At 35.8% G+C, this 26,615-nt stretch overlaps 1 protein-coding gene across 3 annotated transcripts in view; it reads right to left on the bottom strand.

Moving 5' to 3' along the window:
• Positions 1-5,987: 5,987 nt before the first annotated feature.
• The window catches only part of MDFIC (MyoD family inhibitor domain containing), a 52,061-nt gene continuing 31,433 nt past the window's right edge, over positions 5,988-26,615 (bottom strand). For all 3 annotated transcript variants that reach the window (XM_030959482.1, XM_030959479.1, XM_030959480.1), the window contains exons 4-5: positions 22,010-22,285; positions 5,988-9,506 (exon numbers count right to left, since the gene is read on the bottom strand). In XM_030959482.1, the coding sequence (XP_030815342.1) occupies positions 9,259-9,506; positions 22,010-22,285 (524 nt within the window). In that variant the 3' untranslated portion in view covers positions 5,988-9,258. The remainder of the gene's footprint in view (positions 9,507-22,009; positions 22,286-26,615) is intronic.

Below are 26,615 nucleotides of genomic sequence, written 5' to 3'. Positions count from 1 at the left end.
ATGAAAGGCTGCAGGATTTCAGCTGAAACTCATTGTTCAGTACCTTTTTCACCATGATCTCAAGTCCTTTCAAAGTGTTTGGAATTATTCTTTTTTATATGAAGTAAATTCTGAATATTTCCTTTCTGTTTCATAGCATAGAAAAGCATTTTCTGAGAAGAGATCTATCCTACCAGCTTCAGATTGCTCTAAATAAGCACCTTGTAATGATTATGTATTCAATTTACTGTTCCATCAACTATTGATTAATCTACAAATTCTGCTAGAAATGTTTCCAGATCATTGATTAAAATGTTGAGGAGCTGCAGGCACAGTACCAATTTCCTCAGAACCTCTCTAAAATCACCCTTTTAACATGTTTTCATTTGACAAGTATGGTTCTGAGAGCTATCAGTTACTTGGTTTCAGTCTACATCACCTGCACATATTAAAGAATAATATTGCAAGTCAGGATGTCATATCAGTCCTAAATCAAAAGTGTTAAGAACTCAGGTATATTATGGCTGTAAAATTATTTTTATAAAACTTTTATTCTTATTAGTGAATAATAATTGAGAAGTATTATTAAACTACACTGAAATACATTAGGTCTTCTCTGTGAATAAAATTCTAATTACCATTTTTGAACATGAAGAGTAGTAATGGAGCACTAACCTTTTGAAACAAAGTTTGTTTATGTTAAAATTCATTCTCACCTTTGTTCTTAAAACCATATTGCAAGGCTACTACAAAGTTACAGGTAAGTTGAATAAGAAAAAACATCATTCTTCAAGTAGCTTTTTTTCCCTTAATAAATATGTATTAAGCATCAAAGAAGCAATCAGACCCAGCAGAACTTGACAAGAAGTTTCAGTGAGAACACAGAGGATGCTGGATTACTAAATCAAGTGCTCAAAAGAGTGGCAAGAAGTTGAAAGGTGAGATGGGGTGAAAATACTCCATCTCAGAAGTAACAAATGGAGATAAACTTTAATGATATGGTTGACTCATTTTCTCTGTTTGTTTGCTAATACAACACTTGCAGGTCTCCATCCTGGAAATTTTTCAAAGTGTTCTGCAAATCCCACAAAAATCTTTCAAGGGATTATGTAGATGATCATAATGCTGATTCTTTGGACTGTTTCCTTTACCGAAGTTAAGCTGCAAATGAAATACTGTCAACTTTCATGCCACAGAAATCCATGCACATTATTGACATGAATGTATCTCTTACCTCAATACATTATCCAACATTCTTACTAGCAGAAACAAAATTCCTTCATGGGTTGCTCCCTCAGTCTTGTTGTACTTTGAAATGAGAAGCACAGCTCATAGAGTTTTATAATGCCTGAAATGAATGTTGCACTGAAAAACAACAGGTTGGGACTATACTTCTTGGGATTAGGCAAGAGAAGCTAGGCAGGAGTATACAAACTATATGAAAGGTTATGACAAGAGAAAGGTGATTGTTCTACACATCCACTGGGAATAGAACATGGATACATCAGTTTTATTTGCAGAAATGAAAATAAGATTAAATGGGATGTATGGAAAAAAAAGCTTTCTATCTGTTAAGACTTTACTGTAGCACAAGTGAGAACTGCCTCTAGTGTCCAAAACTCCCTTCATCAGAGGCTTCCAAGAAATGATTTTAGACAGTTACAGCTTAGACTGCTGAACTGCAAGTTCTTTAGAAGTTTCATCCAATCATATAATTCTGTATTTCTGCAAGATTTGTATGTACATTTTGAGATTAATATCTTTCAGCATTAGCCTTATTTATACAAGTGATTATGCCAAGTAATGTCCAGAGAAGTTGGAAGTTAATACTACTAAGAAACAAAATAAATTTTTGTCTTTTCCAAACAATGTGTAAGGTAGGAGTTCAGTATGAAATAACCTTTTTTTTTTTATTTACATGTACTACAAAAATACTATGGTTCTGCTTTCAGACGTAATAGAAATTAAAATCAGCTTTAAAATTGATACATGCAAAAATACCATTTTAACGCGAAAAAAAAGAAGAGATTTTCACCACAGATTTTGTAACAAGACTTGCATATGCAATACATGGAACAATTTAAAAATCATTTTGATGCATTATGAATTGCCTGTAAAAGAATAAGTAAGTGAGGACATTCTCAATTTTGGTAAATATTTATAGAGCCAAACAATATGAAGTACATGTAACAATCAAATTTCTAGTGAAAATGTGTGCAAGAAGGTTTATTTTGAAAGGAAAATTCCTACTCCCAGTGTCATACCCAATTAAATTCTCCAGGTAATGACCCCATTTGCATAGAGAGCTGAACCCACAAGTGGGAATTTTAATGGGCACAGCACCTGAGTACATTAATTGAGAGTGACACTACTTGAACTAGTTTTGTGCTTACCCCACTGAAAATTCTACTCATATTATTTTTAATGTCAAGCTACAAGTCAAATTTCAAGATGATGGATTTGTTCTTTTTTAAGCATTGAATTTGAATAAAAGGTGGCTTTAATTCTGTTATGCATTGCATTGCTTTAACTAATATGCAGTTCTGATTCTCACCATTACTTCATTTTTTCAGTGATTGGAATTTAATTTAAATCATTAATTTGCAAATAATTAGATAGAAAATAATGCCTTCTGCAGCTAAATTTCTTCTGGATTGCTGTTTAATGTACTTTAACCAGAATAAGTGTTACAGTTAAGCTGACATAATAGTTTACTAAAATGTAATTGTGTAAATATGTCTAATTACTCCTTCTGAAGAAATGAGTGAATATAAAATTTCAGTCATGGATACCCTAATTTTCTTACACTTAACTCCATGAAAGCTTGGTAGTTGCAAAGCAGATTACTGAGGCAGAGACAGCAGTTGTCAAGAGTAGTGGGATCCTTGTAACACATTTCCCTTTATCCTTCACACACTACTTCTAATGACCTTGAAGTTATTGTGGATTCTAAACCACTACTGTTAGTCTACATTAAATATGTAATCAAGGTGTCTCCTCCTCACATGAAGAAACAGACAAATGGAGCTGCATTTCCTAGGGAGGAAAGAAATACCACCTTGTTTAATGCATTTATTCTTTCTAGCTTGTTCTTAATTAGTCCTCAGTAACTGAAGGTAGCTCAGAACCAAAAAAGTAGCATATATATACATATACACATACACACACACAGAGATATATATATTGCCACTCTCAAATGTGTTAGTTTGAAACTAATGTGCTAGCCTTATTCTTGTAAGCAGAACTATTTTGAAGATTGTCAGTTTGCAAAATTCTGCAGAATCCATCTTGATAGAACTTCTGGTGCTTTATTGAGCAAGACCTAATCAATTAATTTTCATTTTCAAACATTTCAACACTATTGAGCTTCAGTTATTTAGATGCTAAATCCAAAGTTCCAAAGACATCACTTTTACAAGTCTCTTTAACTAGAAGTTGCATATAGCAGCAAACATAGAAAAGATGAAGAAACAACTTACAATGCAACATGTATCTTGATATCGTCCCAGACTTCCATAATGAAGACCCTTTCAATTCTCTTTGAACCAAAATTTAAAAGCAAAACAAAACCAAACATACTACCTTGCAAAAAAGCTAAGGAAACAAAGGTAGGCACTGTGAATCTGGTGCCTCAAAAAGTAGGATTGTGACATGAAATATATTTGAGTACAGCATATTCACAGTGTGGTCACTTTGTGCAACTTGGAGATGAGACAAATTTCTGAATCCTACATCACTGATTGAAGAGGAATTGTGTAGTGCTTGGGCACCAATTACATACCCTACTGAGATGATATAAAGAGCCCCAATTACAGTGGAGTACTTTGTCAGTTAAAATAGCATACGCATACCAGAATAAAAATCAGTAGGGCACTATAAAATGCATAAAAGGTATTATACAGTCTTTCATCTTACATTCCATTTTTATGAGTACTGAATGGTAATGTACTAACAATTGCTATAATATGCGTACATAAAATAAGAAAACAGGATTGTACACAGTGTTTTATGAAGTGTGCTGAACTGATAGGAGAATTGGAATTGTTCAGCCTAAGAAAAAGAGTTTTTGGGTGGCCTAACTGCAGTCCTCCAGTTACCTGAAGGGAGCCTAAAAGGCAAATGGAGAGAGATTATTTACAAGGTCATGTAGTCATAAGATGAGGAAGAATGGGCTCTGAGCTGAAAGAGGGGAGGTTTAGATTAAATATTGGGAAGCAATTCCCAATGTGATGGTGATGAGGCATGAAAACAGGTTGTCCAGAGAAGTTGTGGATGCCCCACCCCTGGAAGTGTTGAAAGCCTGGTTGGATGGGGCTCTGAGCAACCTGATCTAGTTGAAGATGTCCCTGCCCATGGCAAGCAGGTTGGAATCATATGATGCTTAAGGTCCCTCCCAACTCAAGCCATTCTATGAACCTATGATTAAAAACCATAAAGACATTAAGAACATCTAATCTAATTAAACATCTGCCTGTTTTGCAGAATTAATTCAGAGAATGTTCTCTTTCCAACTATAGTAGAAATAACCCATCATATTAATGATTTCTAAAGGTGAGAAAACCCCTCCTTTTATGACACTAGCACCAAATCACTGGTAAATAGCATAAGCAAGTGTTTAAGAGTAGGCTAAGCTTTGTACAAGCAATCAACTGCACGTTCAAGTGCATTGAGCACACTCAACACGTGCATCTTGGAAGTGAGTGCAGTGTATTATTTTTACTGAACTTCTTTCATTGTTAAAATTGAGTTAAGGTCTCTCCGCTCCCTTTGGAAGTGCTAAGAGCTGGCAAAAGGTTCGGAAGGTAAGGGAAAATGCAAGATTAATGTCTGTAGGATTCTAGAGCTACTCCTGCTTCCATCCACACAATGTGGAATTTTCCAGTACGTGGTGTACGCACTCAAAGACTAAGACAAGACACTAGGGAGATATTTCTCTAATGTTTAACTTAATTTTGGTGCCAAGAGTAAGATTTCAGACACAACATTCATTCTATGATCTGTTTCCTTTTAAAAAGTTACAAGAGTGAAGACAATAAAAGCTTTAACATGAAGATACATCAATACAATTGGCACTGCTCTCCAAGAATATACATCATATATTGCAGCCATTAAGATCATGTGAAAAATGCCTAAGTGTGTGAAGAACTCAGAAAATTTTCTCATTTAGAATATTATAAAATCAGTGATTCATCTAAGTCAACACACAGTTCTTAGCATGAGAACTATGACTGAAATAGAGCCATTATTCAATCTAAAAGCTCCTGAATGTTCCTGTTCATTCTTCTCAGGAGCCATTTTTTTCTAGAAATCTTATGTATTACGGATACTGGTTAGACCAACTAAAATAGGTGTCAAATTATGCTATTTTTCTATGCATTTATCAATTCTTTTACTAAAATAATTATTTTGGTGCACAGTCTCAATGCAAGACTTCGTGATACACACTCAAACACAATTTCTGCCAGTTTTATCATCTTTCCTCTGTAATGACCAGAGAAGCAAGTTTTTTGGACCTTCTATGGCAGTATAAATGTAGAAAATTAGGGCAAAAGACTGCAGACATGCAGTTTCTGCAGTTTTAAAGTATTATAAAGATGTTTACACTTAGCTTAAGCCAACATGAAAAAAAACCACATGAATACTAAGAGCCAATTGCACTCCTAGTTCAGCTTGTTTTTAGTAAACTGAAGACTTGCAATGGATGTATTAAAATAACTTTCATTTTGATAAAATTTAATCATTACTGTAATTTCACCTAATTAAGCCAATTTCACCAAGGAATGAATTTTCCCTCTTAATGACAAACTTTTTTACTGCTGGAGGTTTCATGTTAGCACAGCTTCTAGTGCCTGAGTTGGCTCAGCTCCACTTGTAAGACAACTTGTACACCAATTCACCCTCTGTGAAAGTTACCCAAGGGTTAAAGTAAAAGAAAAAACACAAAAAGACATTAAATTATTCTTCAGAGGAGTAACAAGGCAAGACTAGAAAAGAGTGACACCCAAAAGTTTCAAAATAAAGATCTTTATTTCAAAATAGTGTTTGCAAGTAGCACATCCAATTGATATAAAGTACAAACATCATGTCTTTCAAATGGGCCAGTTTGCAGAACTATAAACTGAAACACTGTACAAGTTCACAAGTACTATTATAAAATAGACAATTAAATGCTAATGTTTTCATTTTATTTAAACTCTATTTTCACATTTGACTTCTGATTCTGTTTTTTTTTATTACACAAGGTGCTTACAAGACTGATTATAGAGTGAAAATTACAAAACAGAATTTAAGGATGTAAATACAGAAAGGAATTCCTTAAACTACATGCTAATATTCTCTGCTACAAAGATACATTTTTCAAAAGTGCTAATATCTCTATGGCAAACAGTAGCAGATTACATTTAAATGTCAAACAAAATACACAATTTTTTATTTTTTCAATTGTCTGTAATACTTTGATACCTCTAATCATTATGAGGTTTAATAACACTATTTTCACTTCCTTGTATTTCACAAAAAAAGTGGGAAAAGACATATCTGTGTATGTATGTCCAGGTGTGTGAGAAAAACTATATACACATATGCATGAACAAAGTTCTCATAATTATTGCTTGTATTATTTCAATAAATCAAAAACCCACTAAGTTCCAGTAAGTAGAAACAAGGCCTTGTGCAGGACAAACTCTGTAGATAACTTTTACACAGGCAAGCAACTCCCTAAATTGGTATTTTTAATTTATTTTTTTTAACCATATCAACCTCTGGTAAAAGTAATTTTTAGTAAGATCTAGCATTCACTAAAAGCATGATACACAAATGTGCATTTTCCAAGCACAGAACTGGACCTGTTCCAGCAGGGCATGGATATTGGGGCAGGACAAGAGACGGGGAGTCCTCTTCCCTGTCCCAAAAGCACAATCAGACAAGAAACAGCCCTAATTCACCTCTGTGACCAGAAGGACATGTGGAAAGACAGTTCATGGTGCTGTCTAGCCCCAGAGAACATGTTCCCACAACCACGGTGTCAACCACACACCTGCAATGGACAAAGTACTGTCTAGACTTTTTCCAAGGTGCATTGAGTCCCAATGCTCACTGTGATGCCCCCAATTTCCCCAGAGGCATTATGCCTTACAAAGACAAAACGCCTCCAGGCAATGCCACTCAACCAAGGCACCTCTTCCCCCTTCCCAATGTGGTTCAGCCTTTTAGGAGTCATAATTGAGCCCCATGAGCCTGATTCTGAGCACTGGGAATTTATCAATTTAACTATATTATTCCTTATTAGCCTGCCTATTACCATAATATTTTTGTGCTCTCTAACTGGAATTTAACCAATAGAAAATTCTGACATGAATGGAAATGCACTTAGTTTATGGACTACAGGTCACAATCTGGCCCAATATATGGAAAGAAAAAAAAAACATAATAAGAATAATACTTGTAGTAACTATCAAAAAAACAGATTAGGAAACCCTCTGAGGGTGAATCTGCATTGCATCAGAATACACCACAATATTGCATATGCTAAGGCAAAATGTAACACTTCCCAGCTCCCTAGCAGAGTTAAGGATTTGGCTTCAGTGATAACTTGCAGTAGTAGGCACTACTAGTCAGTGTTCACAAGAAGCAGCTTTGGTTACTATCAGACCATTTGTCGACTTAGCTTCACACTCCTGTGATCTTTAGCTTGTCACATTTGCATAAACTGAATTCACTATAGTAGAGACATTTATGGCCAATTCACTCAACACACATGCTATTGGCTATTGATGACTCCTGTAACAAGAACTGAATTTAGGAGATCTACAAAACTATGCTCTACAAATGGAATACCTGGAGTGTAAACAGGAAAGTTTAAGTATGTGAGATCAAGATGTGTGGGTGGTTTACAAAGAACAGTTTATGAACTACACACGTGGAGGGTAGAAATTAGCAGATGGTAAAGAAAATGAGCAGACTGATTCCCTAAATCTGGCAATGCCACAAACCTCTTTATGTGTTCCACAATTACAATTACAAAAGAGACATATTTCTTGGAAAACCTTAATGGTGTAACAGGGAATATACAGTTAGGTCCAACAGATCCTAGCTGTATTTTTCAAATATTTTAAATACCAGTCCTTTTACTTTTAAAGCATATAATGTATTTTTAAATGATCTTTTTACACAGTTATTTAAAAATAACATTTAAAATGTATCTGAGAATAAACATTTTTCACGTGCTTTTTGCATGTATGAATATGAAAGAATTCCTTAATAAAGTCAATTTAAATTTGTTTTTATGCCCTGTTTAAATTCTACTACCCTCTGTAGATCCTTCTTAGACCATAAAGAAATAAATAGTAAGTTATGTGACACTGGCTCCAAAGCCACAAACAGCCATGACCAGGCCACTTTATGCACTGGTTTAGACTCTTGAGTTAACTTCTAATAATTTTCCTCTTATAGCCAATTTTTGAAGTATCATTAGCCTATTAGTTGGTTACTCTGAGGATATGTTTCATGTCTACACAGATTTCCAAAGTCTCTTTAAGAGAAAGCATTTCAAGTAATAATATTACTGAACTAAAATGATAAGGTGTCTATTCTGTCTTGACTGATGACAAAGAAATCCTGGTACTCTTCTAGCCCAGGGCAAAACTTATATTTGACTTTAGATTGCCAGATAATCTCAGCAATTGAAAATACCAGGAACTGCTCTCTAACCAATGAGATATTCAAAACAAAAGACATATTGCCAACATGATCACTGTAGCAAAACCAGTGGAAGATTTCTGATGCTGGCTTTTGAATTAAGTTTAAAACAATAGAGCAAAGTTGCTTTCAACCCAAAGAGAGAGAAATAGAGATATCTTGATTTTCAAAATGCCTGTAAAGGCATGTTATGCATGGAGGCATTTGAGTGTTTAAACATTAAAGTAGGTAAAGGCAAATACTTCAGGTTTGCCTTGCAGTCTGTTCTCTGACCAAAACCTATCACTCGATTCAAATGGGAATTTTGCCTTCATATGGCCTGCAGTATTAGGCCTATAATTCACTTTCAATAAACTCTTCCATTTGCAAAGCCAAAAGGAAGCTGGAATGTAGCTTTAGTTTCACATACAAAACTATACAATTCGTGTTAGAATACAGATTTGAGGATTGCTTTTTAAAAAAATATTTATATAAAGGGAATTAACAGTGCAAGTGTGAAAATCTTACCTTGTCTTTCTTCAAATTTATTTAAAGAAAAGCTCTCCAGTTTTATAGAGAATAAACTAGAAAGGGATAAATATTTCATGATGGGAAGCAGATCCCACAGCATTCCATGCAGATCTCCAAGCAATCTGAAGATTCACAACAGGCATCTATGATGCCACAGTCCATGTCACATGGGCAGTTACAGTCATCCCCCACCTCGTCCCCGCAGCAACAGCAGCACGCTTCCGACGCGCAGATGCCACAGGACGCTTGTCCCAGAACAATGTTACAGAGGGTGAGAAATTCACAGAACAAGCAAGCCAGGATACAGTGAACACAGCAATCTTCGTACGTAATAGTTCAAGGAATGAAGCGTGTCAGGAACAAACAAAACAATAAAAAAAAAAAGCAAAGAAGAAAAGAAAAAAATCATTAATATGCCATTCTAAATCCAGATACATCACAATGTCAAGTAAGCAGCTGAATGAAAACAGTTCAGAGTAGATATAAGCTACTACAAAAAAAACCTCTTTGCATCTTCATGGTCACTTCTGCAGCTCAACTCCTCTCCAACTCTGCGTAAATTTCTTGTCACCACTTCACTTCATACAAATCCCAAGTACTAAACTGCTCAGAGCTGCTTAGATCAATCTCCTTACTCATTTATTATGTAAAATATCCATATCTATTATCTTCAGTTATACATTCTTACACAAACTGATAAAAAATAATTTTAAAAACAACTGATGAGGGAAACTACCTAAAATCATTTCCAGCCCTTCCCAGTTCATCTCACCTTTCTGAAACTATTTTGTTTGCTCAATACATGAGAAGAAAAATAAAGGAGTTGCCCAAACATTGCTGCTTTCTTTATTGTTTTTTGCACACGTTAAAACCAGCTTAACTGCATGTTATATGCATTTCTTACTTTCAACAATATATAAAATATTGTCAAAATACAGATTTTTCTCTTGCTTTAATACACAAAGCTACTAAATAATTGCCATTCTTTTAATGTACTTCTTCAATCTTCAAGAGTTCTTAACTATACCTGAACATCAATATCCAGCTTTTAGATGTACTACCAAATTAGATAGATAATTAAGGTGTCCCACAAACTAGCTGCAAAAAATATGGTGCCCCAAGAGTAAATATATGGAATAACTTCAAACAATAATACATCCATGAGACACGACAGGAAAACAAGGATTGGAACTAAACATGTGCCAGTGAAAAGGAGACTGCAGGATTGAGAGATATACTGTATTTACATAATGTGTATAAATTCATATGTATAAACATATTTAATTTGTAAGAGGCAGTGAATAGTCACTCAGAAACAAAACAAAAAATTGAAAATATAAGATATGTTCAGGATGGAGAAACATTTCTTTCCTAGCCTCAGCTTTAGTTCTTTTTACTGCCTGCAAACTTTGAACTCTTTAGCCACAGACAGGTGAAGACTGGAAAAATGTTCTGGGGGAAACATCCTGCACAGCCTCACCCTATCTCTTGTCTCTTGTAGGACAGTCGAGTCCTACAAGTCCCTACAAGTATCCTCTGTGAGAGTCTGCTAGGAACAAAAGGACATTGAGCTATGTAGACAGTTGGTCTAAGCACATACAGACATTCCATTCTATGGAGGTTAAGTTCCCAGGCTGAAGACTGCTGTCATAGGGGAAAATTTGCAATTACTTGCAACAGCAATACTATTATCAGGTCTTCCAACCAAATTTATAGATGTTAAAAATTGTGCAGTAGCCATGACAGGTATGCTGATTGATTCCAAATACCTCTAACACTGCAGAAGCTCTGACTGTATGATACTGCAGTGATGACAACACAAGCAAGCATGAACACCTACAGCAATGCAGCAGCAGAGGCTCAGACCAGCCAAATCTATACCAAGAAGCAAAGGAACTACTTGAACCCTTAGCCCACTCCTACTTACTACACTACTTAGATGCAAACTTAGCTTGGACATTTCTGTACTGCAATGTGGCCACAGTCATAGTGTACTACAGAATCCTCATGCCCAAAAGGAAAAAGATGGAAATTTCATAAAAAGCAAGAAGAGCGAAAAAGCCCCAAAACTCTGACCTAACATATCCCCACTACTGCGCAGGAAGCAAAACTGAGAGGAAACCACAGGTACATTTAACGTGCTTTAAAGAAAATTGTTTCTTGTATTAAAAAGCTTCTATTCCCAAAGACATAATGTCACTAAATAAATGACCTTCATAGAAAACACAGAAGATATGTGAAAAAAGCTGGTGAGTATCAGTTCACTGAAGAGGACCAAAGCCAGACTGATAGCGATTAATTAGCTGGTTGTCATGGAGATGGTGTTAAATATGCTCAGGTAGAATCTCCTTTCAGATTTTCTTTTAATATGAAGGAAAAAGATAAAGAAGCCAAGAGTTCTATCTAAGAAACCTTCATATTTGAGGAACTAAGGTTTAGTATATCACATCTTTAAAATACAGCTTGAAGAAGCTAATACAACAACAAATGTCATTCTACAATTGTTTTTTAGTACACCATAATGAAACTTTGTGTGTATACATATTGTAAATAAGATGTCCAAAAAAATCTTGCCTGCTTCATGCAAGGATATGTAAAACTGCAGGGAGAGGAATACACATTCACAGACATTATAATATGTTTCTACTGATGGGCAAGGAACAGAGTTCATAGGTTATAAAACAGAGACTGTACTCAGAAAGCATTTTCTGGACCTACAAAAGAACTTTTCCCTCCTAATCTAAAAAACCCACCAAATCAAGACTTACAAGAGGCCACACTGATTTAACTGAACATATTTCAAAGGTAAAAGCTATGAAAAATGGTCCAAAACACAGTAAAAAATTTTGGCCATTAGTATTATTATGGAAACTCTACAGAGGGTCTTTATTTCCATCTCTTCTTCAATGACTGAAACACTAAAAGGATTTATTTACCTACTCTTTATTTTTATTTCCTTCTCCCCAGAAGGCAAACCTAATATTTGGTTCAAAAAATATTTATATAAAAATTTTACTTAACCTTCACAAACAATTGAGAGAAAGTAGAGATACCCTTTAGTGCTCCCTTCATTCTTGCAATGACTCATTTGCACAATGAACATAAACTTTATCCACATTTCAAGGACAAACCTGAAATAATCATGCTTTTATGTTCTTCATGTTATTGACTTTTAATAGCCATCCAGGTAGCAATTATTTAACACATGACAAAGCACACTGTTACCTAGTCCTACCCAACTTGGTGAATTCAGAATCATGACTCTAAAGGGCTGTAATACAGTTGGATAAAAGGGGTGGAAGAATAATTTCTTCCATGTATGACCCCTATTTCTTCTGATCTACAGATGCAATTATAGGAAAAAGATACAGTTACACTGTATTTTCATAGTAATAACAAACCACCATGCCACACAAAACCCATCCTTTCCTAGTATCTACAGCAACCTGTCAGTTCCACAGAAAACATTTTACAGCTAAAACTGACTGCTGGTATGATCAGTGGAATACAGCCATGAAGGTGCTATACAAAGCTCACTTCAAAAGAGATGACCACAGGTTTTTCATTGCCATGTTGGAGACCACTACAATATATTTCATTGCTTGCTCAAGACACTCCAGTAATTTTTTCCTGCTTATAAGACCAAGGAGAATATTTAAAATTACATATTATTCTAAACTTCAAAACTCACTAAGAATTAAGAATAACATTCAAATAACATTAATTAGATGTTAAGATTAACACTAAGAATACTTAACTTCTACTCTTCAACCTCACCATATCAAAATCTGATTTTTTTTTTCAGGTGACTGAGGAGTGCATCACTTTAATCCAACTAGAACTAAATATATTTTATGTATTTGTAAACTTGGTGATGTTAATGTCTGACAATGTATTTTTGGTAAACTTTGAGTATATTCTTTGAGTATATTTTACTATTTTCTAAAAAGGAAATGATAAAGCAATACCAGTTATGATACTGATGTCAGCTTAAAATTTCTTTAAGCTCTTTTTTGTTTGTTTGTTTGAGAATTAGAGGGTCTCATTCTTATTTTTCCATTAGATTTAGCAACCCAATCAGGAGTTAGGGGCACATTTTATTGTGGAAAGAACTCCATTAGTCTTGACATTCATGATGCACTGCTGTTGATAGTAAGTTAACTTCAGTAACACTGAAGTTTCTGAGGCTTAAGCTTTCATTAAAGCAATTTCCCTCTCTGTGGAAGTATTTAAGTTTCATCAAATCACACAGGCAAATCATTAACAAAGATAAACTTTTTCTTAGGACTTCCACACTACACCCACATCAGTCTCAAATTTCCATTGTTTTTCAATTCTTATATTACACTTTAATTGAGAAATGCTGCACTAGAGACTGTTACTACGTAAAAGTGAGGATGTGGGGTGTGACACTGTCTAGAGGCATACTTAAAAAAAAAAATTCCAAACCACTATATCTACCTAAGTTCTTTTACAAAATGCTTCTGATTTCATCAAAACACTCTATCACATTTGTTGACTAGATCCAAGCTCCCATAAGTTACAACAGTCTTGATCTGTAGGCAGTGCTAGTACATTTTATTAGACCAACTCATGTTTGGGGAAAAAAGGTGAGCTTTCATATACTCAAGCTTATCTTCAATTATTCTTTCATTTTGTCTGGAATGAAAATTAGACCTGAAGTTAAAAGGGTCATCCCATCTGACACTTTTTAAAACCAACATAAGTGAAGGTGTTCCCTTAATCCTTTGGCACATCCCCAAAAGGCACAGATTTCTTAGGGAACTTCATCAAAACTGTTAAACAATGCCAAGGCAAATAGAACCCAACCAGCATGTTCAAGTTTTTGCTGCTTTATATCATACACACACACCCCCAACCATGTGCTGATTTAACCATAAAGTGGATACAGTACATGTAACATCTATTTTAACTGAGTTTTAAATAATACCACAGACAAGATCCAGACAAGAAATAGGCCTAAGATCCCTTCAAACTGTTTACACACTGTTATAAAAGCCCAGAAGTCTCCATTTCTGACTTATCCCAGTTATAACAGCTACACTCATTTAAGGAAAAGAAACAATATAAAAATAAAACTATTTTAATGTGTGTCTATGTCTTTAAACACTGGCACGTGCACACCACTTTTTCCTTCTAAAACTTCTGCGTACAGATATTACTATGGTATCCAATTTCTTTCAAATACTGAAATACACATTTATTTTATTTAAATTTTCCTTGTATAACCTCCTTTTCATTTCTATGAAAAGGTGCAGCTCTACTTAAAAAACAGATTTTGAAGAGAACTATCAACCATCAAAACTGTACAGGAAATGCAGAAGATGAACTGAAAAATGCACAGAGAAATGCATGTGCAGGCTTCTATGTGCTGCTTTTGTAATGTTCGACACTAACCTGTCACAAACTGACTCAAAAAGCTTTCATACCAAGCAGGCAGGTCACATATGATAAAAGTTTTTCATGTATACAGTGATAAATAAGCTCACTTACAGGATGGTGACCTTGGTCAGCTTCTTACTAACTATATTCACCAAGTTCAGACCACTCAAAACAAATCTCCAGGCACTCTGCTGTCTCACAGAGAGAAACAAAAAGGGCAAACCCACAATCAAAGTGACAGCTGAGGTCTTCAGCAGGGGTTTGCTGCAGAGGGCCCCCGCAGAGCCCTGAACAGAAGCCCCAGCAGGCGCTACAGGCGTCCTGCAGCGCAGGCTGGCAGCGCTCAGCGCGGGATGAGGGCACAGCCCCAGCCAGGAACCACCCGGCACAAGGCTCCTAAAGCCCTGCAGAGGTGGGGAGGGAGCAGAATTCCTGAGCAGCAGCATACACGCTGTCACACCTGCCACCACTCCTGCAATGGGGCTCATGGGCAGCCTCTGCAACCTATCGTCTATCTTCAGAGAAAAATCACTGCACCCAGGAAAATGTCCACAGGAAAATAAGAAAAGGTTGAAAGAACGAACCAACATGTTGTATGGAGTATGGTTACTTCTAGATGAAAGACTGACATTTATTAAGACAGGGGGAAATATACTTTAAAAGCCTAGTATATATGATATTTCATCATTTAAAATAAAAACCTATTATCTCTATTGAACAACAAAATTAAAATGTTGCCTCAGCAGGCAAATCGCACTGAACACAACAAAACCTTCATCAAAGCTTATATTCTAAGTCCTCAATATAGATATAACCTCAGGAGTAATTTCAAACATACAGATATACTAAGAAATCTGCTAATTTCCAATACCTAAGACTTCCTTAGAATATGAAGCCTTCATTGCCACTGCTCACCACTGCAAATACTGAGACAAGTTAGGTCTAGCTAGACTATGTCCTTAGGTGCTAGCTAGACTATGTCCTCATAAAATAGATGCTGTTGAAACACCCTTTTTCTGTTACAGGCCATGTTTTCCACTCAGTCCTGTTAAAAACAGGTAAATTACTTTTCAAGACTTCTGTGCAAAAAAAGATGTAAACCATACTTAAAACACATCACTCTTCAAAATGCATTCTTAAAATCACACATTTGACCATATGATAATGTTATTTGCCCACTGGCTGATTGACAACTGTGTTGTGATACAACCTTGTCTAACAAAGACCCCTGTTTAGCACTTCATGCTCTGACACAAATCCACTTTGAACCAATTTTGAAAACATAACAAAATTTCATCTGAAGTAGAGAGATTGCAGGATACTAACAAGTAGCTGCCTAAATACTACTTAATGCTATGGGATGGCTTTCAGATGTGTATGTATGTTTAAAAAAAAAGTCAGGTTGAGAGATGGCCAATAGATACTTCTGCAATGTTAGGCTACTGATGCACACTTTTACTGAATTTCAGTAAATAATACCAATCAAATGACTGAACAGTATATAAAAGAAAAGTTAGTGCTGCTCTGGTGTCCCTCAAGAGGAAAAAAACAACACAATCCTATTGCAAATCATGCATACAAAAGGAAAGTTTCCTGGAAACAATTTTTCCTATATAAAGTTATAGAAACCAAAGTAAAACACTCTTACTTCAAATAGAAGTCTGCTAGCATGCTAAGACAACTACACATTACTTTCCATATATATGCGCCTACTGGCTCTTAAGACCCTGGCTTAACACAAAGGCTATTTGTTGGATTTGCTTCATCTTCAGTTAAGCCATCAGTACCACTTGGGATATTATAATAAATTAATGTGGTCAGCAGCATGTGTTAAATAGTGTCCACCAACCCCATGCTTTGATTCAAAATCTAGAACAGATGAAGTTGCATTATACTAAAAATAAGGGGGAGGAGGAGAGGGATGTCTCGTTCAAATGCACCCTGAAATGTTGAATTTTAAACACTGGATTTAAAAAAAACACCACACTTTCTTTCAGTGAAATAGTTCATTGCATCTCTAAGCTCAACACCACAAGAAGCACAGTCTAGAAAGTTGAGGAAGGTTGCTTCAGGCTCTGCTTCTGGGAAAGCATGAATGGTAACTTCAATGTGGTGGCAAGTCTGCATTGTCCTTCCCCAGAGTCTCACTCCCATGCTGCAGGCTTTCCTTATCCAGCTTACTTCTGCATCTAGCCTTATTACACTTCCTAAAGACCTCTCCTGAAAGAAACCCATTGCAAAGAAGACGCCTTCTAGTGCCATTCTGATTTAGGCAGAAGGCATCCTCCCAGAATTTCTGAGAGGAAAGAATGGAGGAGATCTCACTGTCCATAGAGGAGGCAGGCTCATCATCTGTTCAGCATAGTTTAACAATCTACTGTTTCCAAATGAATACAGCAATTGTGTATGCTCACAGCCTTTTGAGTGAAGTACCACATTAAACTCAAATTATCGAGTCACTGGAGTTGTGGGAATTTCCCCGCCAAACACAAAAACTTCTGAGGTCACAACAATTTGACCAGAAGTGAGAGCTTCATGTCAAAAACAAATAAAAATCTGTACTCCCTCTCTCCATCCTTAACTTTTCATAAATTATTGCTCTGATTCAAAAAATGTATAACATTAAGCTTCATAAGGACTTGGTAGGAAAACTTGGTTTAGTTTTTAGAAAATAATAAGCACCTACCTTGGCCCTTCACTCCCTTAATTAGATTCCTCTTCCATCCTTCCCCTGCCCAACTTTCCTTTCCTCCTCCAACTGCATGTCATTATTACTTCCCTTCCACCACTCTGATACACACATGTGTGTATTCAGTTACTCACCTGTCTTTATTTCCTGACATCTAGATCTACTGTTCTGCTGCCTCATTGCTGTCTCCTTTAGACCTCCTCTCTTCTGTACGTTTCTCTGGAAAGGTCTGCATCTGGATCTGCATCAGGGCTCCGGATACTCTGCATCTGAACACAGCAGCTAGACTGCCTGCCTTTTTACTCATTTACAACAGCTTTTTCATGTTTCCAAGGTGTTTTTCTCCACTGCTCATAACAAACGGGTGCAAAATAGCTACAATTCTCTTTGCTAGTGGCCTACCAACCAGAATTTTGGAAGTACTGTGACACCTCTGGCATCAATAATTCAAAATATTATTAAAATTTCTTTGAGCTAAAATTTTTTTTTATTCCCAACATTCACTGAAACCTATCCAGTCCCTTTGAAAAATCTTTAGAACTGAAACAGTGTTTAAAAACTGCTTTTTAGGAGTGACACTCCAACTATTTCATAATTCCTTTGGTTTTTTGTAATGTAAGTTATGGAGCTGAGTAAGATTTCTTCAGGGACAATATGGATTAATAATAGATGTGGAGGAAAAGCAGAACTGGTGACTGCACTCACATCCTCCTAAGTCTCGCTGGATGTGAAAGTGTTTCTAACCAGCATATTCTGGAATGCTGACATGGCCACATATACTACAGACTCACTCAAAAAAGTAGTTTTTAAAGCTTTTATACTACTGCCACCAAAATATCTGCTACATTTTAAGCATTTCCTACACAAATTCAGCTCCAAAAGCTCACAAGATATGACCCATAGCACAAGTGGAGTTTTCAGCTGGAACAATTAATAAAAGAGTTCTTAACTGTGGTGGGTGAATTTTTGAGGGGTGGCAGAGTGGGAGGTTTCATAGCTTCTGTTAGGACTGCCTAGTACTTTAGAGACCAAGAGGAGCAGCACCAACCTTCACAGGCAGATGTGCTAGCCACGGTAAAGCAATACCGAACTTCATTTAGCTTTCTAGTATATATACTGAAATCTGCAGTATGAAGAAGCATACTACATTTCAAATAAGCATGAGCCAAAATATGCTCCTGTGCAGGATGGGGGCAAGCCCATCAGGTTTCTTGATTCTATCCTGCTTCAAGCCCTTCCAGGCTTTCTGTTCTGTCAACAGATATAATATTCTAGAGCAAAGTACCAGATCCGGACAAACTTTGCATTACAACCAAGTATGGTGCTCCAGAAATATTCACATCTTGTCTTTTAAGAAGAATCAAGAAGAATGCAGCTTTTGGGAAGGATAAAAATGAAAAATATTTTCTCTTTGCCATAGTTTAAACTCAGCTTGACAAACAGAATTTTTGCTTCTCTTCCGAGGACATAATCTATTCCTTTTTTCTGGCCACCTTCCTTCACTTAATTCTGTTAGTCTCTGGACTGACAACAGATCAAAACACTCAAGGAGGAAGACAAGGCAGATGTAGTAAAAATACAGGGTGTGTATTTTCAGGTTTAAAAAACCAAACAAGGCTAGCAAATAGAGTATAAAATCCATGGCACTACATAAGGAATAGCAAAATTAAAGTGAATTGAAAAATCTGAAAGTGTACAAGTTTACTTTACTTCTTTCTACTAAAACTTTCTGGATGCTACAGTAAACTAAGCAGGTGAGTTAATTCAGGTGATTTATTACTCACACTATGAAATAAATATAGTTTGTCTCTTTCTCCATAAGACCATTTAAAAAACTGCCTAGAAGTTATATTATTACACTATACATATATGTGCCTGAATACAAATACACACCTTCAAGTAAATTCAAACCCAGCAACTCTTCAGCAGTAACCAGTGGCTTATGAAGTTAACATGGTACAAGTTAAAGCAAGGCCAAGTAGTCAGCAATGTCACAAATAGTTTTCAATAGCTTTGTATCTTTTCTATCTTCCTGGAAGCTGTGTCAATAGCCTCTACAGAAATTCAGTGAATCACAAGAGGCAACTGCTCAGAAAAATGCCTCTTTGCCCAAAAATTATACAAAGAAGCTGCAGAAGTTAGGTTCAAATTAAATTGTGTATACCATTTTGAAGGAATGTCTATGCAATCCTCAGTCACTGAATTTAATAATATATTCTTCTGGCTTAGTATAATTAGATTTATTTATCAAGCATATCCATAAATACATATATACGTATATATTCCTGATTTAAATGCAATTACAGTCCTTTAAACAAGTAACTGGGCTAATTATATCAGGTTTTTGTAATGCAGTCTTCCAGAAGTAGTCATAAGGGGTTAACATGACTTGTAGTAATAACACAATTATTTTTAAGCTATCAATAAATCACTTTTCCTTTAAATAATGAACTCTTCTTTGTGTTAATTTAGATATTTCAATTGACTGTTGCCACACGTTCTGATTGTGTATCTTCTAAAAAATTGGGATGACAGAATAAATGAAGTATATATTGATACTTCCTGAGAGGCAACAGCTTGATAAGAACACTACTTATAATTTATAGTTCTGTTATGCAGCCCCATAGGGTACCTTACTGAAAAACTGAAGAAGCTGTCAGAAAGCTTGTACATGTGTGCATGCAGATGTGTTTACACAAATATAAAACATGCCCGTCAGAGAACTGTAAAGCAAAATAAATTTCAAAATCAGAAAATCACTTTTATAAACAAATATTCCCTTATGGGCATATTCCAATACACCAGACATACTTTAATCATTACATGATAAAACCTGTGTTTCACTCAGACTGAGTAACAGAAAAGTTAGAGCTGCAGACATTTGCAGAATGGGACAAGCTACTCAGAGCATATGTCCAAGTTCTTACATCTAAAAGGAGAACATTACAATGCCATCTGTACAGTGTTGACTTTATTTAACCTTAGCTTTTAGGTGACTTGTGAAATTGCATGTGACAATAAGAACTATCCTGTATTTCTGTGCTTTGAAAGAATGCAAGATATACAATGTGACAACACTATTTAATGATCTATATTCTAATCAGATATGCCTTTAAGGATAACAAAATTTCTACTGCATATAAAATATTGTGTGATGGCAGTTTCAGGCAACTAACACAATTGTGTTGAATATTAAAATCAGACATTAGAATTTAAAGCTAAATCTAAGATATTAATAATTTTCTCCTCAATCACTTAGTAATTTGACATAATTATATTCAGTTATTAAACAGGAAAAAACCCCAACAACTCTTTTTATTATGGGATAATTTTAGAAGAAAAAAAGGAAACATTTGCCATAATTAATTCTATAGGGGAATGAACAGGACAGGCACTGCCTCTGAAACAATAGAGTTTGGTTTTTTCTTTGGAGATTGGATTTCTTAAAATTCAGAAGCCTGCACTCTGTTTCAGCCACATGAACAGATCTAGGATTCTTAAAATACAGTCTTTTTAAAGTGCACTAAGGAGAACCATATAAGGATATTTCACCTAACAGAAAAGAGAACACAGGAAGAATGAAGTTGTGATTTTGGAAAGAAATGTTAGAGGACTAAAAGTGCAACAGAAAAGTAACAGTAGATTCTTGAAGACAGACATAAAAATAAACAATAACTAGGGGTACCAGCCCATGGAAGGGTCTGACTGAAGCTGTTGTTGATATTACTATGCTGATTCACTAAGTTTGACTAAAGTAATTGAAGCCAAACGGAGCCACTCCACTGATGTCAGGCTTTGTTCAGGGCACTTCATGCAGTCCTTCTGATCCCTCATCCTTTCATCTAGGCTGAGAATCTTCCCCATTTCACTGAACACTACCATTTCCCATTTCTCTATGAATCTGTGTCTGTCCCCTCTGTCTAGAGGTGTTTTTTCTTAACCAGTCACATCTGTGCCTGTCTCAAACCAATAAAATTTCTAGCATCTCTACACTGCTCTTGTTAAGGGCAGTAGCAAAATCCATTGAGTATATTAGTGCTAATGGGAAGGCAGTGGATTGAGAAGCTCAGGAACTCTGGAACCACAAGTGTAAATTCAAGCAGTGAGAGCACAGAGACACAGCTAAAACACAGGAGAAATTATTCACTTTTGCTTAAGTGTGCAGGAGTTTACTTTTGCTTTTAAGTTATGCAGGAGTATGAAGCTTTTTCGTGCACATTATCTACATCCCAAATATAGCACAAGGCACACTGAACACTGAAACACAGGGCACTGTTTTATTAGCTACTGTTTAGACCTCACAGCTAGTCAGGATATCAGCTAACAGAACATTTCAAAAGCAAAGTCTACCCTCCCGGAGCCTGCCATTACTGGATTTAAATATTTACTATGACTTGAACTAGTAGTACTTTAATGGGTTTTTTTCTGATGTATGTGTGACAATGTTGACAGGAGTTTCTATCAGTTCAGAATACTAAGTACAGAGACTAAAACATTATCAGATCATGTTGACTGAATGTCGAAAGCAAGAACTCTACCATTCCTTCCCTTTCCTTCAAATACTTAATATTTTCCTTTGGAAAAGAAGCATGTCTTTTATCTTAGTAAGTTCTGTTTGCTTCTGGAGCATGAGTCACACTCTTCAATTATTTTCAGTTGATTGTATAATTTTTACTGAGGTTTGGTTGGTTTTTATCCAGTTTGGTTTTTTTAGTAAGAATGTCAGCTTACCTTCTGGTGAGGTACCTGGCTTTTGAGAAAACACAGAGCTTATTTTACTCTTCTTGCTGCTGGTGCTGTTGACAGACAAGGTGGACTGAATTTTTTTGTGCATTTTTTCTGAAACAGGAGACGAAAGCTTTCTGTTGTCTGCAGGCATATGCTTGACTCCATTGTGAATTCCACTTCCATTACTCAGACCCACATGGCCATTTTGGATTTTGCCACTTTCTTCCTCACTCCTTTCCAGTGCTGAAACATTTGGCTGAGGCAAACGTTGAGGTTGTGCTTAAAGTACAAGAAAGAAGGGGTTAATTTAAATTGAAAATTGATTACTGAACACTTTAGGCAAGACTGGGAATGCAACTTTCCTTGCTCTTACTGATCTAAAGACAGACTGACAAGTTAACATTCCCCATCAAGACAATAAAGCAAAAAATATCTCTAGATTAAAAATAATTATTAGGTATTCAAAAAGCATGTCACGTCTGCATTAGGCCTAGATTGTCCATTTGACAATGCAAGGAAAGGCTTGCAAACCTCTATGAACTACACAGAGAGAATAATGCAAGCAACTTGAAGAAAGGGAAAAAGTCAAGATTGGGAAGGAATGTAGCCAAACTGAGATAAATTTGTATTGATGTAATCAAATTAATAACATGGGAAATACATCCAAATGAGAGAAAGAGAGTAGGAGTAAACATAGAGACCACAGTAATGGGCTAAGATGCAGGCTGGCCAACCTGCCAGCCTTCAGAAAATAACCTGAGTGACGTGGTAGGGGTCCCCTGACACTCAGCCACCCAGTATATTATAGAAAAACAGGAATATCCAGGTAACTAACTAAGTGAGCTTAAATTCATAGAGCTCAAGGACTACAGAGCAGTACAAAACCAACCAAGATCTGGTTCTGTGGAAGAGGTAACCAGAAAGAACATGCATTCAAACACCACAGAGCTGTGGCCTGCCAGATTCCCCCCCGCCTCTGCATTTTTCAACTCAGAATCACAAAGTAAGAAATGGATGTAATGGGCCAGTTGGAAATTTAATGGAAACATTAAAATGGTCAAAGGAATAAAAAGAAAAACCCTGTCAAGGCAAGAATCTGCAGTGGCCTGGCTAAATCTCCAAGAGTGCATGCTATAAACTCATCCTAATGATTAAGTATGAAACTTGACCATTTTGTGTTAAGCTAGTGTATCATAAAGGAGAATATTTGTAACATGGAAAAGGGATTTCCTATGTATTCTTTAGTCTGTAACTAAAGAAAATATGCATACCTTTTTAATGTAAAGCTTTGTAATAGAGAAAAGTGGTTTCAATGTAACAATTCTTATTTAGAAAAAACATGCAGATTTCATGGGGGAAAACTAATTAAACTGTAAACACAGTAACACAACAAGATTTCACAATCAAAAAGCATCAGCCCAATCATCTCTCCTAATCAAAACACTGCTGCATCATGCTTGGAAATAAAGAGGTTTCCAGACAGTCCAATCTTCACCTATTTAAAAATATGTTATGTCAAAGAAGAAGTCCAGATTCTATTAGATACCAAATGGATGAGGAATTAGTGCCAGCAGTAATGAAAAACAGTGCTGCAGTTCATTCTCTTTTCAGATGATTCATATCCATTTTCTGATGATTTCACAGTATCAAGGTAAAAATATACATAGATAATTATAGGTAGCTTGTTCCGAAAGAAACTGCTCCACTGATCACTTCAGGTACAAGTTAACAAATTTTCCTACAAATACTACTGGGACAAACAGACCAAGACGGTCTCTAAAAGGACTCAGTTCTAAATCTGCCTAACAAACCCCCAGTGCTTTCCTTTTATCCAGAACACTAACACTGTTCTCATATTGCTTTCTCCACGATCATAAACTTTTCCAGATTAAACTTCATACAAATCTTAAACCTTATGTTCTGGTCACGCTCACAGGTAACAAAGAATTCATGCTTTTCTTGCCACTTGATATTTTAGTCACTGCCACTAACATTTTCAGAAGATAGCCTTGACTGCCCACGTTTATCTAGGTCAGAGTAACCCTGCTTGAACCTACTTGACCAAAAGTGATAATTTTCTGTTGCAGAAAGAAAGAGAGGGCTGGGGGAAACATTCATGTTTTAGACTCCCCGAAGATGTTAGAGGGAATACAAAGATCAAAGATCATTCCCTTCCATTACCAGTAGTAACTGCTCAGAAACATCCAAGCCAACAAAACAGGAGCACACTATCTGAGACCTGAAGAAGTAACTGTTACCCAAAGGCTTTTTTATTGACAACTCTGAAACTGCTTCTCCTTCAATTTTGCATTAGTGTTCGTAAAATCTATGAACAGAAGCATAAGCAAGGCACTTTCTTCACTCTGGAATTCAATTTGTGCTATTGATGCCTTGAGAGGCTACCTAGAATAGAGGCTAGACAGTGTTAAAGGAATACAGCAGGTGTTTATTAAAAGACCTTCAAAGGACACACCTTGGGCAGTACCAGAGGCTGGCCAAGGCTACACCCAAGATGGATGCTGGGTCACACCTTTTCACACTTTTAGAGGTTTTGGTCCATTTACATATTGGGGTTAATTGTCCAATTACAGCTTCAGATTATGCAGTCCCATCCTCCCAGATTGCTCCTCAATTTCCTGTTGTTTGTACTTTTTGGGCCTGAGGCTGCAATGGTGTCCTTGGTTCTCAGGCTGGAAAAGGATTGCTTTGTCCGACTAAACTGTGAGGAGAACTTGCTGACACTTTATATGAAATTCAGAGTTACACACTAATGCAGTACAGAATCTGGATAATATGAAAGCTAAAACTTAAGGCATCACTATATATTTGGTTAACATTTCCAAACTCTCATAAATATCCCAAACCAAATTTTTACGTAATTTTCTCCTATTTGACTAAATATTATTAAAAGTATACTACCAGGAACCCTTTGTGCAGATTCTCTTTCCATGTATGTGCAAAATAGTCATAAATCTTTGCCAATATCAGAAATGAAAATTTACTGTCTAAAATTCAGTGTTTACGTCTACAGCATCCCATAGTTTTATCTTCATTACCCCACTTAAATGAAAATTTTGTAATTAAGGAACAGTGTTTTTCACATTTCATGTAATGTTTCCTCACCCTGCATTGTCTATGATTCCCTGCTGTGGAGTGCAGTTGTACCAATGAACTAGAATTGCTGGGGAGCAGTTAACCTCCCTCAATAAACACAAGCAATAGAGTTTTCTAAAAATTATTTATGTCTAAATGTCAGTTTATAAAACTGACATCTGTGACCTTTTGCTAAGCCAGTTAAATTGGTGGTGGCAGCTTACAAATTGTTTGTATATTTTGGGGGCTTTGCTACAACAGAGTAACTTGACAAAATATCCAAAATTCATTCTTTAAAATTAGGTGTGTTTCTGTCAAACTGTGGATAAATGGACAGTCTTGGAAATCTGAACAGTTACAGATTTTTGATTTTATTATTATTTTTACTAATGGTTTGGGGACTTTTCTATGTTTTTTTTAATTATTTTAAATTTTTATTAAGTAATCCTGCTCCCAAAGTACTCTTACTTGCATCTTTTAGCATTAACATACAACTTTTTAGCTGACTGGCTTTACAGTATTCACGTGTGATACGCAGGTCAAATCAAAATGGAATAAAACCCCAAATGGATTAGTTATCTCAATTTAAATTTATTTTAACTTTATTGATAATTTTGCACTAGGGAGACTTGAATCTTATGGTTAAAACACACTTGAAACCAATTAGGAACCATATGACCACGGTCTAGCATAAAGAACAAAAGCAATTGACAGTTCCAAGATTAAACCACAACTACTCAGTTTAGAACAGAAATATTTTTACCTTATTTTTTAAAGGTTGTGTATATCTTAAAAAAAAAAAAAAAAAAGGTGTAATATGGAGAACGACACAATGCTTCTTAAAACACAGTGATACCCAGGGACTCTCACTCTCTCTTTAATGATCCACTGCTCTCATTCAGCTGTCTTTCTTTTTTCAAATCTTTACATATGTGACAGCTCTCAAAAGTAGACCATAGACCATCTGGCATTTTCTGAGGTGTAACTTGTGCAAATTCAGCTCTACTGGGAACACAATGCTATCTTCTGCCTGCGTTATAAAAGATACAATAGAATGTAGAACTTATGAGTTGTTTTGAATTATTCATTTTTTGCCTGTATATTCAAGAAATTTTACAAACTCTGCATTTTGTACTACATAATCACATGCGTTAAAGGTACAAAGAAACTTTTTGACACCTCTTTTCTACAGAAAGATGGCATTTTGTTTGATATGTGAACATTCAGCGCCTGTTATATCATTCTAAACAGGCCGTGTGCTGCTACAAAAGATCCCATTTTACACTCTATGTATGAGCAAAAAATGTTATTCTTGATATTCACTAACTAATGCAATACACATCAAAATTTCAAATGTGTGTTGGATGAACATTCAGCATCATCAAATCAGGATGGTACTGGTCACTTACTATATGTTAAAGATTTCAGAAAAAAATCATTCCTCAGACAACATAGAAAAATTGTCATTTCAAACATCTACAATGAGTAGTTTCAAAATGTCCTAAGAAATACCATG

Source organism: Camarhynchus parvulus, chromosome 1A (genome assembly GCF_901933205.1).
Source record: "Camarhynchus parvulus chromosome 1A, STF_HiC, whole genome shotgun sequence".
Taxonomy (NCBI): Eukaryota; Metazoa; Chordata; class Aves; order Passeriformes; family Thraupidae; genus Camarhynchus; species Camarhynchus parvulus.
This window is presented reverse-complemented; position numbering and strand designations above follow the sequence as displayed.